The sequence below is a fragment of the Biomphalaria glabrata genome, chromosome 1 (assembly GCF_947242115.1).
Source record: "Biomphalaria glabrata chromosome 1, xgBioGlab47.1, whole genome shotgun sequence".
Taxonomy (NCBI): domain Eukaryota; kingdom Metazoa; phylum Mollusca; class Gastropoda; family Planorbidae; genus Biomphalaria; species Biomphalaria glabrata.
In genome coordinates this window covers 44,529,701-44,550,525 of record NC_074711.1, presented here as the reverse complement: position 1 = coordinate 44,550,525, position 20,825 = coordinate 44,529,701, and the positions used below count along the sequence as shown (strand labels likewise).

The following is a 20,825-nucleotide window of genomic DNA, read 5'->3' as shown; positions in this document are numbered from 1 at the left end:
TAGACGAAAGCCCTCGGTAAAGGAACTGAGCACATCCACTGACATGCTGGCACACAGGAAAGCAGCCAGAGGAGATGTTATTCCTGCAGAAGCCATTCAGGCTGGAAAGCATGCCCTAATCAAGCCACTCCATGAACTGCTTAGCTTGTGCTGGGAGCAAGGAATGATCCCACAGGAATTGAAGGATTCAAACATAGTAACAATTTACAAAAATAAAGGTGACAGTCCTATTGTAACAGTTATAGAGGCATTTCATTTCTTATCATAATTGGAAAGGTTTATGCCAGAGTAATACTGAAGGGGCTGCAGATCTTGGCAGAAAAAGTTTACCCTGAATCTCAGTGAGGCTTTAGAGCCGGTAGATCCACAACATATATGATTTTCTTCAGCCAGCTATGGGAGAATAGAAGAGAACAAAAGCAGTCCCTCTTTATAGCATTTATTGACTTGACCATGGCGTTTGTTCTTGTCTGCAGAATAGGCTGTCCAAACAAGCTACAGTCAGCTTTTCATGAAAATATGCACAGCACTGTACAGTTTAACACTTCCGCCTCTAGGCCACTCTCCATCAAGAGCAGAGTAAAACAAGGATGTGTTCTGGTTCCATCAGTTGTACTCACCAGCACTTTTAAATCGCTGGAAAATATATATCCACAGAAGATCCGATGGAAAGCTGTTTAACCTGGCACGCCTAAAGCCAAAAGGAAGAGACGGCGTATCTTGATTAGGGAACTGCAGTCCTAGGACAAGATCATTAGATGCACGAACTGTGGCAAACTCTGCCACTCCAGAATTGACTTGATCAGTCACTATCCAGATTCTGCCCTGTCTCAAGACGAAACCAAAGCCAGTGACTCATCTAGGCGCATTGATTGTCTTCCGAGACAGAAAGAGACATATATATAGATAGATAAACATTAAATATAATAATAATCTAGAATAACCTAGATCTACATATCTTATAACTAGTACTATATAGATAATGGATCTAGAATCTATATATGCAAGTTAATACTACTAGCAATAGTCTAAAGCTCTAGAATATAGATTTAGAAATTTAGATCTACATTTGTAATAAGTAGGCTTATAAATAAGTATCATGTTTAGTTCGTCCAGCATGGTTCGATGATGACCACTTTGTCATCCAGGGGGCTGAGGGCTTTGCATTGGGGTTTTGTGCCTCCTCATGTGAGCCTGGAATGTTCAGCTGCACACTGGGCAGGTTATTCTAGCTGGAGCTAGTGTCATTGACCTTGCTTTTCTTCTTTGGCATTTTTCTTCTGCCAGTGTTGTTCTCTTTTCCTTAGCAACCTGTGTGCCAGTTTTCACAGCGCGACGCCATGATGCTCTGTCATGTGCCTCTGTCTCCCAGGTGGCTAGGTCTATGCTGAATGCCTTCAGAGAAGCTTTGAGGGTGTCCCTGAAGCGTTTTCTTTGACCGCCTTGCAAGCGCTTAGTTGGCCATACAAGAGTCATTTAGGGATGCTGCGGTCTTACATTCTGCAGACGTGTCCTGCCTATCTCAGCTGGGACTGCACCAGGATTGTGTGAATGCTTTGCTGACTCGCTCTTTGAAGAACTTCAGTATCTGCTATTTTGTCCTGCCATTTGACATTGAGTATTTTTCTTAGACATGTCATGTGGAAGTGGTTCAGTTTCTTTACATGTTTTCTGTACACTTTCCACGTTTCTGAGGCATAGAGCAATTTAGGGAGGATGACAGCTTGATAGATCCCTAGCTTTGTATTTGTGGTGATACCTCGTCTGTTCCAGATGTTTTTAGACAGTCTGCCATAGGATGCACTGGCCTTTGTGATACGCAGGTCGATTTCGTTATCAATCTTTCCATTTCTGGAGAGTGTGCTGACAATTAAGATAGGTAGCATTTATATCATGTCCATTTATTCTGATGCTTGGATTTGATTAGGCTTTGCCTGGAGCAGGCAGATATAAGACTTCAGTCTTTTTTGTGTTAATGGTAAGGCCAAAGTCTGAGCATGCTCTAGAGAAGTCACTGACAATGCTCTGCAGATCATTTTCAAAGCAGGCATTTAGGGCACAGTCATCAGCAAATAGCAAGTCCCTGATTACCGCTGTTTTTATTTTTGATTTTGCTTTGAACCGCCTCAGGTTGAATAGGCCACCATCAAAGCCTTGTTTTACCCCGTTTGATACTTCAAAGGGCTATGGACATGAGCCTTCATGCCATCATGAAATAGTCTCACCATGGTTATGAATTTTTGTGGACAACCATATTTTGACATAATCTTCCAGAGACTGGACTATCATCATTAGCAAACACCGTTTGAGTGAGGACTTGAGAGGTACACATTCTCTCTTGCAAAAACCCTGGACAGAAACCCTGCTGTTTTGCTTAGTAACCTAGACTATAGACTACATCTAGTATCTATCAGGCATTTTGTTGAAAATTTAAAAATGTTCTTTTAATATGACATTAGATAAGAACCATTCCTATGCACATGCTTATTTTGCTTTTCAAAAGCTTGCTCAAAGGTTTAATTTGTAATTTTTAAGTCAATAAAAATAAAACATTGACATTGGCCATAGCAATAAAGCTTTTTAAAAAACAACACTGTAGTAATTAGGGGGTATGGTGACAGAGTAGTAAAGCGCTTGGCTTGCGAGCTGAGTATTCTCAGGTTCAAGTTCTTGTGAAGACACAGAATTTGAATTAGGGAATTTTTAGGACATCCCTGGGTCTATCCAACTCTAATGGATAGACCTTAGCTGAGGAAATTAAAGGTGGTTGATCATAGAGCTGGCCACGTACATGATACTACTGCAATAATTAAGACCTACAAATCGTAGAAATACTCGTTTGATTAAAGATAAGCATAATACAAAACATTAAAGCAACATTATTTTATTATCAAATTCAAAATATGATAGCTTTAAACAAATGACAAACTGAGACAGTTTGCCAATGGGCAGTGGTGTCACTTTGGAGGTGCAGGGGTTGCAGTCCGCACCAGGTGACACCTATCAGAGGTGACACCCAAATGGAAAAACATTTTTTTTAAAGCAGGTAACTTAAAAATAAATAAGTGACTGAAGCTTGATACCCAAATATACTTATGAATGTTTAATAGATGGAACTAGATATATATTTTTTCATCATTGTCTCATCCCAAAACACGATGTTAAACTGCGCTCCTCTTTCCTTAGCACTTTTGGAGCTCAAAAGTGCCCTACTTCTTTTCTATCATTGTGTCTGCCTCCTCTTTTCCTCAGTCTGCCTTCATTGATCATCACTCTGTCTCCTTATCTCTAAAATATCACTAAGTCCTAGACCAGTCCGTTTGCCGTGGACTGCGACGGGTAAGGGGGATAAAGAGATCCTGGTGTTTGAGTGGTGGCTATCTGAGGATAAACCACCACAACACAATACTTTGGCTCCAAGTTCCCCTAAACCTGAGGCCCAGATGACCCGCACTGGGTCAACCGGCTGGTCATGCCGAGCTACCAGCATAGGTCGTCGACCTATGCTGGAGGGCGGTGACTGGAGGGCCAATCAGGGAGCTGCTGTATCGGACACATGTCCGATGCAGCAGCTGACTGAGTATAGCACCTGTGTAGCCCTGGTGGGCTCATTCTGGACATCCGAATGGCCCGTCCCCTTGTTGGACTCGATGGCGGGTGGGGAGCACAAGTGCCGAACTAACAAGAAAATATATATGGATAAAAAAAAACCAATAAACTACTTGCCCCAGATTTAAGTCTGGGCAAGAGACGATGTATTGAAGCAAAAAAGGAGGAGGCCACAAAAATCTGTACTACCTGGCCATCATTTTTGGTGGTCAGGTGCACAGAGGAGGGGAAAAGCCTGACAAAGCTGAGCCCTTTTATTATCTATAAGGGACTCAAGTCAGTAGTGGGTGAGCCCAAGAGTGTGTCTAAGCTACACAAGACAATGGAACTTCTTGTAGAAGTAGAAAGCAAGATACACTCTGATGGGCTTTCAAGATGCAGAAGACTCTGTGATCTCCAAGTGGAAGTCATGCCACACAAGAGTCTGAACACCAGCAGAGGTGTAATCAGCTCTAGGGACCTACTGGAATGTTCCGAGAAGGAAGTAGTGGATGGCATTGAAGGAGTCACCCATGCCCGGCGCATTACCAGGCGCAGGGTTGGTGAGGAGGTCAAAACCGCCACTATTATCCTCACATTCGAAACTAGGACACCGCCAGAGTATGTGAAGGCAGGATACCTACGAGTTCCAGTGAGGCCCAAACTGTCACGCTGGCCACTCAGCCTACTCCAAGGACTGCCCTGTGTGGAAACAGGAGGTTGCCGTGCAGGAGTACAAGGCAAGAAATGGATGTACCTTCAGCTAGGCGAAATTGGCTGTATTGGCCCTACCCAAGGGCTAATTTGGCTTGACAAAGACCTATGCCCAGGCTGTTGCTAAGATAGGAAGATCCATAGCCACACAGACGGACACATTGACCCCACCACCCCCTTCTCCTCCTCCAACTCAGATGAAAACACCGCCAAAGAACACACCTCCGAAGAAACAAGAAAGCCCTGTTGTCATGCTAAAGAACAGGTTCTCTGTGCTCGCTGATGAGAGCATGGAGACTGAGCAGCATGTCAAAACCAACACTCCGGGAGAACCTGGAGACATCATGTCTGACACGGGTCTTCCTCAGAGAACCCAGCCAGACACCCCAACCTCTACCGAATTAGAGGTTGACCAACTCCCTAAGGGGAGAAATCAAAGCGGAGAGGATGCCTGAGGTGAGAGAGGAGGAAATAACCTCCGCTCTAACCAGAGGGATCTCCCCTCTCCAGAGAGAAAAACTTCCCCCAAAAGGGGGTTGTCCTCCTCTCCATCCAAACCCAAGAATAAAAATACCAAGGTCACTGGAATAAAGGGAAACCCCTCCGGAGGCCTCCCAAGGCCAAATAGCTCCAAGTAGGTCATTTAGAATAAGCCATGGATTCCAGAATTGTACAGTGGAATTGTAGAGGCCTCAAGGCCAATTATGAGGAAATGCAGCTACTGATGGACTCTGAGACTCCTGTAGCTGTCTGCTTACAGCAAACATTTCTGAAAGATAGCATCAGTTTCCGAAGCTACAGTGCTTACAGCAAGAATGTTGAAGATGCAGAGAGAGCATCAGGTGGAGTCTGTATCCTTGTGAAGGACAGTGTCCCCCATGAGAGGGTAGAACTACAGACCTCACTACAGGCCGTAGCAGCTAGGATAACCCTTCACAAGGTCATCACTTGCTGCAGCCTGTATCTACCACCAGGCGCTCCATTAAACCCAACAGACATGGAGGACCTATTGAAACAACTTTCCCGGCCTTATATAATCCTTGGAGATTTCAATGCCCATAACACCATGTGGGGATCCAAATACCGACACAAGAGGTCGTATCCTGTAGGATATCTTCCTCCAACATGATTTATGCATACTTAATGATGCATCACCGACCTACTTGCACCCAGGAACTGGATCTCTCACATGCATTGACCTCACCGTGTGCGTCCCTGGACTTCTGGATGACTTTAAATGGTCAATTAGCAATGATCTACGGGGAAGTGATCACTTTCCAATCATCATTACTAACAGTCTCCCCTCATTGGGACGACCTCAGCGGGGGAAACTGAATAAGGCTGGTTGGGAACAATTCCAAAAAAGATGCTCTGAGGATATCACAGAAAATATCCTCGATGAACAGAACCCAGCTGATACCTTTGCTAGCAAGCTACTTGGTATAGCCAGGAAAGTTGTCCCCCTAACCTCCGCAAATCCAAAACGGCCTAGCAAACAATGGTTTGATACAGCTTGCAAAAGTGCTATTGGCGATAGGAAAAAACGACTGGCTGCATTTATAAAGAACCCTTCCCAGGAAAACCTAAAGCTATTCAGGATAGCTAGAGCAAAGGCTAGACAAACCATACGGTCAGCCAAAAGGAATTCCTGGAGAAGTTTTGTCGGCAGTAAGTCAAATCAAAGGGAAAGAATCAAATGCAATAGGGCATTTGAAAAACCAAGGACGAACTGTCACGTCCCCCAGAGAAATAGCTGACTGCCTTGCATCCTCAATAGCAGAAAAGTCATCCACTGCACACTACACGCCAGAGTTCCAAAAAGTCAAAACCAGGGAGGAAAGACACCCCATTGATTTCAGGTCAGAGAACAATGAAGACTACAACAAACCGTTGTCGCTGGAGGAACTGAGGGAATCGCTGGACAAGTCACATGACACAGCGCCTGGAGAAGACAAAATTCATCACCAGTTCCTCAAGCACCTTCCCGAACCCTCATTGGCAGTCCTGCTAGGGGTCTACAACTGTGTGTGGCAAACAGGCGCTTTCCCAAACATTTGGAGGAAAGCCACAGTTATACCGATACCAAAACCGGGAAGAGACGGCTCTGACCCAGCTAACTATCGACCAATAGCACTAACAAGCTGCATCTGCAAAACCATGGAAAGAATGATTAACAGTATGCCGGTCTGGTACCTGGAGAAGAATAAAGTGATCTCCAACTACCAGTGCGGATTCCGGCAGGGGCGGACAACAACTGACCACCTGGTAAGGCTGGAAGCTTATATTAGAAATGCATTACTCAGAAGAGAACATCTAGTAGCTGTATTCTTCGATATAGAAAAGGCCTATGACACAACCTGGAAACATGACATTCTATGTGACCTGGAGCCTATGGGGCTTAAGGGACACCTCCCCCGTTTTGTGGGGGAATTCCTGAAAGACCAAAAATTTCAGGTTCGAGTGGGCAACTCCGCTTCTGACACTCATGACCAGGAAATGGGTGTACCCCAGGGCAGCATTCTGTCAGTCACCCTGTTCAACATTAAAGTAAATAGCATCATAAATGCCCTGTCCCCTGGCATAGAGTGCTCTTTGTATGTTGATGACTTTGTCATTTTTACTTATGGGAAAAACATGAACACCTTAGAACGTCATACAGCCGTTGGGCCTTCGAACGAGAGAACCCATCCAAAATTTAACCCCATCCATTGACCAAATCTCTAAAATAGAAACCCCTCAGAATCCTCCTTGGCTAATGAATAAACCCAAATTAAATTTATCCCTCCTTAATTTCATAAAAGAAAATACAGACCCAAGCATACTACAAGTCCACATTAGGGAACTGCAGGAGAGCTACGGAGATTGTGGCACCATCTACACAGACGGATCCAAAATGGATGGAAAGATCGTGTGTGCCTGCTCCTTTTGGAACAAAACAATCTCCCGTAGACTCCCCGATGGCTGCTCCATCTTTACGGCTGAATTGCATGCAATATCGCTTGCACTTATGACCGTTAAAGCATCAGAAATGAGGAAATTTATAATCTGCTCCGACTCCAAATCTGCATTGCAAGCTTTGGGATGGATGAAGACTGACATCCCATTGGTACATAAGAGCCAGAAGCTGTTGGACCAAATAACAGCTGACCGTAGGGATATCACCTTCATCTAGGTCCCCTCCCATGTTGGCATTGAGGGAAACGAAGCCGCAAACAGAGAAGCAAAGAGAGCCCACATCATGCGGTGTCAGGAACCCAAATTCCCTGCTCGGACCTGAGACAAAGTATTGCCTCTGCCACCTATCGAGAGTGGCAGAACCGATGGGAGGCTGAGACTCACAATAAACTCAGGCAGATTGTGGCGGATGTCAGGTGGCGGCCCACATCTAAGGGTCTGACAAGGCGTGGTAGCACGACCCTGTCCAGACTTAGGATTGGCCACACCTACATCACGCACTCTTTTGTGCTGAAGAGAGAGGAGCCTTGCTTTGTGAGTACTGTGACTCTCGCCTCACCGTGGATCATATCCTCGTTGATTGCCCCACATACCAGGATGTCAGGGAGAAATATTTTAGAGCCACTAACTTAAAAACACTATTTGATAATGTTGACCCTGGGAAGGTACTGGGCTTTATCCTGGAAGTGGGGTTATCTACGAAGATCTTATTTATGAATTTGTGAACATGTACTATTTACATTAGATTTTTTTCCAAACAATTAAATTTTTACTACCTTTACTATTTTAACTGTGAACAGACCTTGATTTTAATGATATGACTGTATAGAATTTGGCCCTTGTTGTTTAGAGAGAGAGTAGTCCTTAAGGGACTGCAGGCACGACATGGCCTAAATTGTGCTGATGTGCCTAAAATCAAAATCAAATCAAATCATCATTGTCTATGTATACATATTCATTATTTTCTTTTTGGGATAAATGTCCAAAACATTTCTTTCGGAAAAGAGGAGCAAACTTAGGTTTTTTTAGGACAAATATTAATACCACTATAATGATGACCTTCAAGACCAGTACAAATAATTAGAAAATGAAACGTCTCATTTTTTAAAATCTAATTGTTTAAATTTTGATAATTATGTTATTTTAATTTTGATTAATACTCAAATATGGATTTATTACAAAAATGTAAATACAACAGATTTATAGTTTGAGAAACACTGATTTATGCTAACATTACTGTTGAACCATATTCTATTTTCCTGGCAATTATTATACATTTTGTTTTACAATGGAAGGTTGTATTTTGTATATTTGTAAGTAGATCTTAATGAATTAATCTGTTTTTGTTTTTTTTAAATCTTCTAGTGCATCTCGTCTTCGACATGTTCAAAACATTTTAACAGATAGAAAAGCTGGGTTACTTGATATTGATGGTATTCTCTGTATAGCAGGTAATAAAGTAAACACACAAGGAAATATAGAATAATATTAAGCAAAAGACAAAAAAAAAAAAACCTTAAAAAAAAAAGAAAGTTTGGATTAAATTTGTAATAGACCTAGACTAGCTAATAATTATGTGCATTTAAAATATTTTTACCAATTGTTTTTGTTTAGCTCAATTTCATGCTTTTAGCTTTCTCAATTTGTTATAATCCTATTGCTTGTCTGAACAAATTAAAAAGAGGTAGGGGGAAGAAAGAAGGGGGTATCTGGGTGATTGCTTTTTAAATGTATTTTTTTTTACAAAGTGAGCGACCTGAATTTGAACTCCTCAAGCCAATATGGATCACTTTGCCAAGGAGCTGCTAATGATAAGGTTAAATAGTTATTTACAAACTTTAATTTCTATAAAACAAGGGAACTAATTGACAATGAAATTGACCTGCATATCGCTAAGGCCAGTGCATCCTATGGCAGACTGTGTAAAAATGTCTGGAATAGACATGGTATCACTAAAAATACAAAGCTAGGGGTCTATCGAGCCGTCATCCTCCCTACATTGCTTATGTCTCAGAAACGTGGACAGTGTACAGAAAACATGCAAAGAAACTGAATCACTTCCACATAACATGTCTAAGAAAAATACTGAATGTCAAATGGCAATACAAAATACTAGATACTGAAGTCATTCGAAGAGCGGGTCTGCAAAGCATCCATACAACCCTGATGCAGTCCCAGCTGCGATGGGCAGGACACGTCTGCAGAATGGAAGACCACCGCATCCCTAAACAACTCTTGTATGGCCAACTAAGTGAAGGAAAGCACTCGCAAGGTGGTCAAAGAAAGCGTTTCAGGGACACCCTCAAAGCTTCTCTGAAGGCATTCTGCATAGACTCAGCCACCTGGGAGACAGAGGCACATGACAGAGCATCATGGCATCGCAGTGTGAAAACTGGCGCACAGTTTGCTAAGCAAAAGAGAACAACGCTGGCAGAAGAAAAACGCCAGAAAAGAAAAGCAAGGCCCACGACACTAGGTCCAGCTGGAATAACCTGCCCAGTGTGCAGCCGAACATTCCGGGCTCACATAGGTCTCACCAGTCACATGAAGAGGCATAAAACCCCAGTGCAAACCCCTCAGCCCCCTGGATGACAAAGTGGTCATCATGGAACCATGATGGATGAACTATAAAATATATACCACTTTTTCAGCCACGTAAAATTTCTTTCCCATGTTTGAGATACCAAACAAAATAATTAACTACCAATAGTTAATTAACTAATTGGTTAGTTTCTTTTTATTGATTCTTGTGTTGTCAGGTAAAAAAAATTATTGTGCAAAATTTCAATTTGATCCGAGATTGGGTGTAGGAGAAATAACATGTTCAAACTTTTTACCAGACAGAGTTAGTTGATATAAGCTTTGTAAATAAATATAATAGTTAATTAAGGATTGTGAAAATGCACTGAACGACTGCCTGGTTGTGGGATATGGGCTTATGACTTATCTCTCTAGAGTTTGAACCAGGCAAAGCCTACTCGGATCCAAGCATCAAATTAAATGGACATGATATAAATGCATTGGACAGCACACTCTCCAGAAATAGAAAGATCGATAATGAAATTGACCTGTGTATCGCCAAGGCCAGTGCATCCTATGGCAGACTGTGTAAAAATATCTGGAACACACGAGGTATCACCACAAATATAAAGCTAGGGGTCTATTGAGCTGTCATCCTCCCTTCATTGCTCTATGCCTCAGATAACGTGGACAGTGTACAGAAAACATGCAAAAAACTGAACCACTTCCACATGACATGTCTAAGAAAAATACTGAATGTCAAATGGCAAGCAAAAATACCAGATACTGAAGTCCTTTGAAGAGCGGGTCTGCAAAGCATCCACACAATCCTGGTGCAGTTCCAGCTGCGATGGCAGAACATTCTGTAGAATGGAAGACCACCGCATTCATAAATGACTCCTGTATGGCCAATTAAAGGAAGGAAAGCATTCACAAGGCAGACAAAGAAAATGCTTTAGGGACACCCTCAAAGTTTCTCTGAAAATGTTCAACATAAACCCAGCCAACTGGGAGACAGAAGCACATGACAGAGCATCAGGGCATCGCGGTGTGAAAACTGGCACACAGGTTGCTAAGGAAAAGAGAACAACGCTGGCAGAAGAAAAACGCCAAAGAAGAAAAGCAAGGTCAATGACACTAGGTCCAGCTTGAATAACCTGCCCAGTGTGCAGATGAACATTCTGTGATCACATAGGTCTCACCAGCCACATGAGGAGGCACAAAACCACAGTGCAAAGCCCTCAGCCCCATGGATAACAAAAGTTGTCATCATGAACCACAATGGACAAACTATATATATATATATATATATATATATATCAAAAAGAATTTCTGATTGAAGTACTGTTTGTACTAAGATTAAATTTTCATAAAGTCTATTATAAGATGATCGTCCCGAGACATGACGTTAAACTGCGCTCCTCTTTCCTTAGCACTTTTGGAGCTCAAAAGTGCCCTACTTCTTTTCTATCATTGTGTCTGCCTCCTCTTTTCCTAAGTCTGCCTTCATTGATCATCACACTGTCTCCTTAACTTTAAATTCTCACTACGTCCTAGACCAGTCCGTTTGCCGTGGACTGCGACGGGTAAGGGGGGATAAAGAGATCCTGGTGTTTGAGTGGTGGCTATCTGAGGATAAACCACAACAACACAATACTTTGGCTCCAAGTTCCCCTAGACCTGAGACCCAGATGGCCCGCTCTGGGTCAACCGGCTGGTCATGCCGAGCTACCAGCATAGGTCGTCGACCTATGCTGGAGGGCGGTGGCTGAAGGGTCAATCAGGGAGCTGCTGTATCGGACACATGTCCGATGTAGCAGCTGACTGAGTATAGCACCTGTGTAGCCCTGGCGGGCTCATTCTGGACATCCGAATGGCCCGTCCCCTTGTTGGACTCGATGGCGGGTGGGGAGCACAGGTGCCGAATTAACCAAAATATATATGGACAAAAAAACACACACAAAACTACTTGCCCCAGACCTATGTCTGGGCAAGAAACGACGAATTGACGATAAAAAAGAGGAGGTCCCAAAAAGCTGTGCCACCTGGCCATCATTTCTGGTGGTTAGATGCACAGAGGAGGGAAAAAGCCTGACCAAGTTGAGCCCTTTTATTATCTATAAGGGACTCAAGTCAGTAGTGGGAGAGCCCAAGAGTGTGTCTAAGCTACACAAAACAATGGAACTCCTTGTAGAAGTAGACAGCAAGACACACTCTGATGGGCTTTTAAGATGCAGAAGACTCTGTGAACTCCAAGTGGAAGTCATGCCACACAAGAGTCTGAACACCAGCAGAGGTGTAATCAGCTCTAGGGACCTACTGGAATGTTCCGAGAAGGAAATAGTGGAGGGCATTGAAGGAGTCACCCATGCCCGGCGCATTACCAGGCGCAGGGAGGGTGAGGAGGTCAAAACCGCCACTATTATCCTTACATTCGGAACTAGGACACCGCCAGAGTATGTGAAGGCAGGATACCTACGAGTTCCAGTGAGGCCCTACATACCTAACCCCATGAGGTGCTTTAAGTGCCAGGGTTATGGACACGGCGCGGCAGTCTGTAAGAGGAACACTGTGTGTGCCAGATGTGCTGGAGAGGGTCATGAGGACAAGGGCTGCACAGCCCAGTTCAAATGCCCAAACTGTCAAGCTGGCCACTCAGCCTACTCCAAGGACTGCCCTGTGTGGAAACAGGAGGTTGCCGTGCAGGAGTACAAGGCAAGAAACGGATGTACCTTTAGCCAGGCGAAATCGGCTGTACTGGCCCTACCCAAGGGCCAATTCGGCTTGACAAAGACCTACGCCCAGGCTGTTGCTAAGAAAGGAAGATCCATAGCCACACAGACGGACACATTGACCCCACCACCCCCTCCTCCTCCCCCAACTCAGAAGAAAACACCGCCAAAGAACACACCTCTGAAGAAACAAGAAAGCCCTGTTGTCATGCTAAAGAACAGGTTCTCTGTGCTCGCTGATGAGAGCATGGAGACTGAGCAGCATGTCAAAACCAATACTCCGGGAGAACCCGGAGACATCATGTCTGACACAGGTTCTCCTCAGAGAACCCAGCCAGACACCCCAACCTCTACTGAGTTAGAGGTTGACCAACTCCCTAAGGGGAGAAATCAAAGCGGAGAGGATGCCCGAGGTGAGAGAGGAGGAAATAACCTCCGCTCTAACCAGAGGGATCTCCCCTCTCCAGAGAGAAAGACTTCCCCCAAAAGGGGGTTGTCCTCCTCTCCATCCAAACCCAAGAATAAAAATACCAAGGTCACTGGAATAAAGGGAAACCCCTCCGGGGGCCTCCCAAGGCCAAATAGCTCCAAGTAGGTCATCTAGAATAAGCCATGGATTCCAGAATTGTACAGTGGAATTGTAGAGGCCTCAAGGCCAATTACGAGGAAATGCAGCTACTGATGGACTCTGAGACTCCTGTAGCTGTCTGCTTACAGGAAACATTTCTAAAAGATTGCATCAGCTTCCGAAGCTACCGTGCTTACACCAAGAATGTTGAGGATGCAGAGAGAGCATCAGGTGGAGTCTGTATCCTTGTGAAGGATAGCATCCCCCATGAGAGGGTAGAACTACAGACCACACTACAGGCCGTAGCAGCTAGGATAACCCTTCACAAGGTTATCACTTGCTGCAGCCTGTATCTACCACCAGGCGCTCCATTAAACCGAACAGACATGGAGGACCTATTGAAACAACTCCCCCGGCCTTATTTAATCCTTGGGGATTTCAATGCCCATAACACCATGTGGGGATCCAACAATACCGACACAAGAGGTCGTATGCTGGAGGATATCTTCCTCCAACATGATTTATGCATACTTAATGATGCATCACCGACCTACTTGCACCCAGGAACTGGATCATTCACATGCATTGACCTCACCGTATGCGTCCCCGGACTTCTGGACGATTTTAAATGGTCAGTTAGCAATGATCTACGGGGAAGTGATCACTTCCCAATCATCATTACTAACAATCTCCCTTCATTGGGACGACCTCAGCGGTGGAAACTGAATAAGGCCGATTGGGAACAATTCCAAAAAAGATGCTCTGAGGATATCACAGAAAATATCCTCCATGAACAGAACCCAGCTGATACCTTTGCTAGCAAGTTACTAAGTATAGCCAGGAAAGTTGTACCCCTAACCTCTGCAAATCCAAAACGGCCTAGCAAACCATGGTTTGATACAGCTTGCAAAAGTGCTATTGGTGATAGGAAAAAACGACTGGCTGCATTTATAAAGAATCCTTCCCAGGAAAACCTAAAGCTATTCAGGATAGCTAGAGCAAAGGCTAGACAAACCATACGGTCAGCCAAAAGGAATTCCTGGAGAAGTTTTGTCGGCAGTCTGGATGCCAAAACTTCTGCTAGAGCGGTTTGGAAGGCAGTAAGGCGAATCAAAGGGAAAGAATCAAATGCAATAGGGCATTTGAAAAACCAAGGACGAACTGTCACGTCCCCCAGAGAAATAGCTGACTGCCTTGCATCCTCAATAGCAGAAAAATCATCCACTGCACACTACACGCCAGAGTTCCAAAAAGTCAAAACCAGGGAGGAAAGACACCCAGTTGATTTTAGGTCAGAGAACAATGAAGACTACAACAAACCGTTCTCGCTTGATGAACTGAGGGAATCGCTGGACAAGTCACATGACACAGCGCCTGGAGAAGACGAAATCCATTACCAGTTCCTCAAGCACCTTCCCGAACCCTCATTGGCAGTCCTACTAGGGGTCTATAACTGTGTGTGGCAAACAGGCGCTTTCCCAAACAGCTGGAGGAAAGCCACAGTTATACCGATACCTAAACCGGGAAGAGACGGCTCTGACCCAGCTAACTATCGACCAATAGCACTAACAAGCTGCATCTGCAAAACCATGGAAAGAATGATTAACAGTAGGCTGGTCTGGTACCTGGAAAGGAATAAAGTGATCTCAAACTACCAGTGCGGATTCCGGCAGGGGCGGACAACAACTGACCACCTGGTAAGGCTGGAAGCTTATATTAGAAATGCATTACTCAGAAGAGAACATCTAGTAGCTGTATTCTTCGATATAGAAAAGGCCTATGACACAACCTGGAAACATGGCATTCTACGTGACCTGGCGCTTATGGGGCTTAAGGGACACCTCCCCCGTTTTGTGGAGGAATTCCTGAAAGATCGAAAATTTCAGGTCCGAGTGGGCAACTCCGCTTCTGACACTCATGACCAGGAAATGGGTGTACCCCAGGGCAGCATTCTGTCAGTCACCCTGTTCAACATTAAAATAAATAGCATCATAAATGCGCTGTCCCCTGGCATAGAGTGCTCTTTGTATGTTGATGACTTTGTCATTCTTACTTATGGGAAAAACATGAACACCTTAGAAAGGAAATTACAGTTATGTTTAAACAAAATTCAGGGTTGGGCAAACTATAATGGTTTCAAATTCTCTGACTCCAAAACAGTTAGTATGCATTTTTGTAATCTAAGGGGGCTCCACCCAGACCCTGAACTATTTATACTCAAAAAGAAGATCCCTGTCGTGAAAACTACAAAATTTTTAGGCCTCACCTTAGATTCCAAATTTAATTTTCTCCCCCACATTAAGGAACTTAAGAAGAAATGCCAAAAGTCATTAAACATACTAAGAGTACTCAGCCATACGGACTGGGGAGCTGACAGAGATACCTTGCTGCTGCTCTATCGGAGTCTAATTCGATCCAAGCTAGACTACGGATCCATAATATATGGAGCAGCAAGGAAGTCGTACCTAAAAATACTGGAACCAATACAAAATGCTGCCCTGCGTCTCTGTCTCGGCGCGTTTCGTACATCACCTATCTCAAGTCTCCATGTGGAGGCTGGAGAACTCCCCATGGATATAAGAATGAAAAAGCTTGCAATGCAGTATATAGTCAAGCTAAAATCCAACCCCACAAACCCTGCTTTTGACTCCATATTTAACCCCACAGAGGTAGAATTATACAATCGAAGGCCTAACGTCATACAGCCGTTGGGCCTTCGAATGAGAGAACCCATCCAAAATTTAACCCCACCCATTGACCAAATCTCTAAAATAGAAACCCCTCAGAATCCTCCTTGGCTAATGAATAAACCTAAATTAAATTTATCCCTCCTTAATTTCAAAAAAGAAAATACAGACCCAAGCATACTACAAGTCCACTTTAGGGAACTGCAGGAGAGCTACGGAGATTGTGGCACCATCTACACAGACGGATCCAAAATGGAGGGAAAGGTCGCGTGTGCCTGCTCCTTTCGGAACAAAACAATCTCCCGTAGACTCCCCGATGGCTGCTCCATCTTTACGGCCGAATTGCACGCAATATTTCTTGCACTTATGGCCGTAAAAGCATCAGAAAGGAGTAAATTTATAATCTGCTCCGACTCCAAATCTGCATTGCAAGCTTTGGGGCGGATGAAGACTGACATCCCATTGGTACATAAGAGCCTGAAGCTGTTGGACCTAATAACAGCCGACCGTAGGGATGTCACCTTCATCTGGGTCCCCTCCCATGTTGGCATTGAGGGAAACGAAGCCGCAGACAGAGAAGCAAAGAGAGCCCTAAATCATGCGGTGTCAGGAACCCAAATTCCCTACTCGGACCTGAGACAAAGTATTGCCTCTGCCACCTATCGAGAGTGGCAGAACCGATGGGAGGCTGAGACTCACAGTAAACTCAGGCAGATTGTGGCGGATGTCAGGTGGCGGCCCACATCTAAGGGTCTGACAAGGCGTGGTAGCACAACCATGTCCAGACTTAGGATTGGCCACACCTACATCACGCACTCTTTTATACTGAAGAGAGAGGAGCCCCCACTTTGCGAGTACTGTGACTCTCGCCTCACCGTGGAACATATCCTCGTTGATTGCCCCAGATACCAGGATGTCAGGGCGAAACATTTTAGAGCCACTAATCTAAAAACATTATTTAATAATGTCGACCCTGGGAAGGTACTGGGCTTTATTCGGGAAGTGGGGCTATCTACGAAGATCTGATTTCTGAATTTGTGAACATGCACTATTTACATTAGATTTTTACCAAATATTTAAATTTTTACTACCTTTACTATTTTAACTGTGAATAGACCTTAATTTTAATTATATGACTGTATAGAATCTGGCCATTGTTGTTTAGAGAGAGAGTAGTCCTTAAGGGACTGCAGGCACGACATGGCCTAAATTGTGCCGATGTGCCTCAAATCAACAAATCAACATTATAAGATGATAGAAACACATAACTGTAAAAGATATAAACTTATGATTTAAGTTGTAGTTGAAGTCGAGGATCATCAAAGAAAGGAGGGTTTGAAATAGAAGGAGGTTCTTACTATTGTGATAATATTTGTGCAATAGTTCACAGCATTTCCTTTTTTTAAGAACATTTTTCACAATAACAGGAAAAATTATTAATAATTTTGTGAGTTAATGAGTTAATTTTATTCAAATGTGAACTAACATTGTTTATTAGAAATTGTTCTAAACTTGATTTTGAGTTTGTCCAGTCCAAACCTAAAATGAAAATAACACCAAAATATTGAGAAATTGTATAGAAAACAAAGTTGTATTAAATACTTGAACCAAAAAAAGTATGAAGGAAATAACAGCAAATATGACCATCACATAGAAATTAGGCCAAAAAATAAAATAAATGTTTTGTCTTACACTTCCATGCTTTTCTTGTATCTAGTAGTTCTATTTTATCCTTTCATTTGGGTTATCTTGGACTATTTTGACCTGCTGTTTATATAACTTCTTTATAATATTGAAAAATATTTTACATATTTACATATGTCATATGGATGTGTATTGAATAATATTTTATATTTCTAGATATGAATTTATATATGTTTAATGTTTAACTATTGAATGGTATAGAAACAAACTTTAGATGGCTTGAAAAGATATAAGAGATATAAAAAAGGTTTTTACTCCTTACACCAATATTTAAAATTGTTCATTACATTATGTATTTCCCACACATTTTGCATGTCATAAGTTTAGAGACCTCAAAATAATTTTAATCAATTGTATGGTATATATTTTCAACTCTTTAACTGTTGAGTCTTGTCAATAAAAATAATTTGAATTAAGCCAATGTTAAAAAAAAAGCACCTCAGATTTTCTACTTTTCATGTTTTTTTAATAAAATCCTAATTTTTCTTAAACTTCATTTATGGGTGTTTGATCTTAGACTTAACATAAAAAACAACAACAAAATGCTCTTCACATTTTCGCATGTCTAAGTGAAATATATAAAACCCCTAAAACTATGTCTGGACACTTTATTAAATTTATGTCATACTTCTACATTTCAATGTATTTTATACAATTAATTTCATTAAAGGTATAGACAGCCGATACAATGAAGGAATGTATGAATTATTAAACTATCTTTTGTTTGGATTTTTTGATATTCGAAAAGATGAACTAGAAAGGTAGGCTATTATTATTTTACTGGAATATAAGTTTTAGTTTTTTTGTATTAAAATGCCCAACTATTAAAAGAAAAAAGCTATGAATTGTATTATTTTATATAAAAGACATTAAAAAAAAACATTTATAATTAATTAGGGGGAAACAAACTGAAATATTAAATATGACGAGTTTTAGTTGATTTTGTATGTTTATTTCAGCTATTAAAAAACTGAAGTAAACAATAATGTTGAATAGGCTAAAACAATAATGTGTTTGAAACATGATAAAATGTGTTTCTAGAAATTAATGATCATTCTTAACATTGACTTGAATATTAAGTAATTAGCACTAATAATAAACAAAAAAGTGATATTCTAGTTCATTTGAAATAAACAAAAAAGTGATATTTTAGTTCATGTGATATTTTAGTTCATTTCAAATCTACAAAAAAGTGATATTTTAGTTCATTTCAAATCTACAAAAAAAGTGATATTTTAGTTCATTTCAATTCCTCCCCCGCAAAGAACAATCTACAATCTTCCAACTAAGAACAGGACACACACCACTTTTAAATTACCACCTGAACAAAATAAACTCCACACAACTCCCCCTTTGCAGACACTGCGCCCACCCCTTTGAAACCATAAACCATATCCTCTTTGAATGCCCCTCCCGAATCCACCTTAGGCAGACTACAGCCCAACATAACCAACACACTGTACGGCAGTGCTGAACAACTGAAGAAAACAGCACACTTTGTTTCCTTGGTACAGTCTGCAAAAGAGCTCACAGCTCAGCAGCAATAAAGCTGGCTAGAAGAAGAAGAAGAAGAAGTTCATTTCAAATCAACAAAAAGTGAAATGTTAGTTCATTTCAAATCAACAAAAAAAGTAACATTTTAGTTCATTTCAAATCTACAAAAAAAAGTGATATTTTAGCTCATTTCAAATCAACAAAAAAACTGAAATGTTAGTTCATTTCAAACCAACACAAAAAAAAGTGATATTTTAGTTCATTTCAAATCAACAAAAAAGTGAAATGTTAGTTCATTTCAAATCTACAAAAAAAAAAAAAAAGTGATATTTTAGCTCATTTCAAATCAACAACAAAAGTGAAATGTTAGTTCATTTCAAATCAACACAAAAAAAAGTGATATTTTAGTTCATTTCAAATCAACCAAAAAAAAAGTGAAATGTTAGTTCATTTCAAATCTTCAAACAAAGTGATATTTTAGTTCATTCCAAATCAACAAAAAAAGTGAAATGTTAGTTCATTTCAAATCTTCAAACAAAGTGATATTTTAGTTCATTTCAAATCAACAAAAAAGTGAAATGTTAGTTCATTTCAAATCTACAAAAAAGTGATATTTTAGTTCATTTCAAATCTACAAAAAGGTGATATTTTAGTTCATCTCAAATCAACAAAAAAGTGAAATGTTAGTTCATTCCAAATCAACAAAAAGTGATATTTTAGTTCATTTCAAATCTACAAAAAAAGGGTTATATTTTAGTTCATTTCAAATCAACAAAAAAAGTGATATTTTAGTTCATTTCAAATCAACAATAAGTGAAATGTTAGTTCATTTCAAATCAACAAAAAAGTGATATTTTAGTTCATTCCAAACCTACAAAAAAGTGATATTTTAGTTCATTTCAAATCAACAAAAAAGCGATATTTTAGTTCATTTCAAATCTACAAAAAAGTGATATTTTAGTTCATTTCAAATCAACAAAAAAGTGAAATGTTAGTTCATTCCAAATCAACAAAAAGTGATATTTTAGTTCATTTCAAATCTACAAAAAAGGGTGATATTTTAGTTCATTTCAAATCAACAAAAAAGTGATATTTTAGTTCATTTCAAATCAACAATAAGTGAAATGTTAGTTCATTTCAAATCAACAAAAAAGTGATATTTTAGTTCATTCCAAACCTACAAAAAAGTGATATTTTAGTTCATTCCAAATCAACAAAAAAGTGATATTTTAGTTCATTTCAAATCAACAAAAAAGTGATATTTTAGTTCATTTCAAATCTACAAAAAAAGTGATATTTTAGTTCATTTCAAACCAACAAAAAGTGAAATGTTAGTTCATTTCAAATCAACAAAAAAAAAGTGAAATGTTAGTTCATTTCAAATCAACACAAAAAAGTGAAATGTTAGTTTATTTCAAATCAACAAAAAAGTGATATTTTAGTTCATTTCAAATCTACAAAAAAAGTGATATTTTAGTTCATTCCAAATTAACAAAAAGTGAAATGTTAGTTCATTTCAAATCAACAAAAAAGTGAAATGTTAGTTCATCCCAAACCAACAAAAAGTGATATTTTAGTTCATTTCAAATCAACAAAAGTGAAATGTTAGTTCATTTCAAATCAACAAAAAAAAGTGAAATGTTAGTTCATTCCAAATCAACAATAAAGGGATATTTTAGTTCATTTCAAATCAACAAGTTTACAAGCACTTAAATTTAACTCATCCAAACTTGTTTCTTTTCTAATTTTTATGCTAGCTCTGGATTTCCTGAAGAAATAATAGATGGTAAGCATTCCTGTTTCTTATAGCTAGCATCATTTTTATAAGAAACGTTTCTCAGTAATACCTCTATTGATTCAATA

General features: G+C 40.7%; 1 protein-coding gene across 2 annotated transcripts in view; it reads left to right on the top strand.

The window, feature by feature from the left end:
- The window catches only part of LOC106079883 (dynein axonemal assembly factor 9-like), a 133,807-nt gene that overhangs the window by 1,813 nt on the left and 111,169 nt on the right, over window positions 1–20,825 (top strand). Inside the window, exons 1-4 of one of the 2 annotated variants that reach the window (XM_056038663.1) lie at window positions 2,925–3,046; window positions 8,623–8,708; window positions 18,139–18,229; window positions 20,720–20,748. In XM_056038663.1, coding sequence (XP_055894638.1) covers window positions 18,165–18,229; window positions 20,720–20,748 — 94 coding nt within the window. In that variant the 5' untranslated portion in view covers window positions 2,925–3,046; window positions 8,623–8,708; window positions 18,139–18,164. Of the gene's footprint in view, window positions 1–2,924; window positions 3,047–8,622; window positions 8,709–18,138; window positions 18,230–20,719; window positions 20,749–20,825 lie in introns of those variants that run through there. The other variant, XM_056038658.1, reaches the window with a different exon arrangement.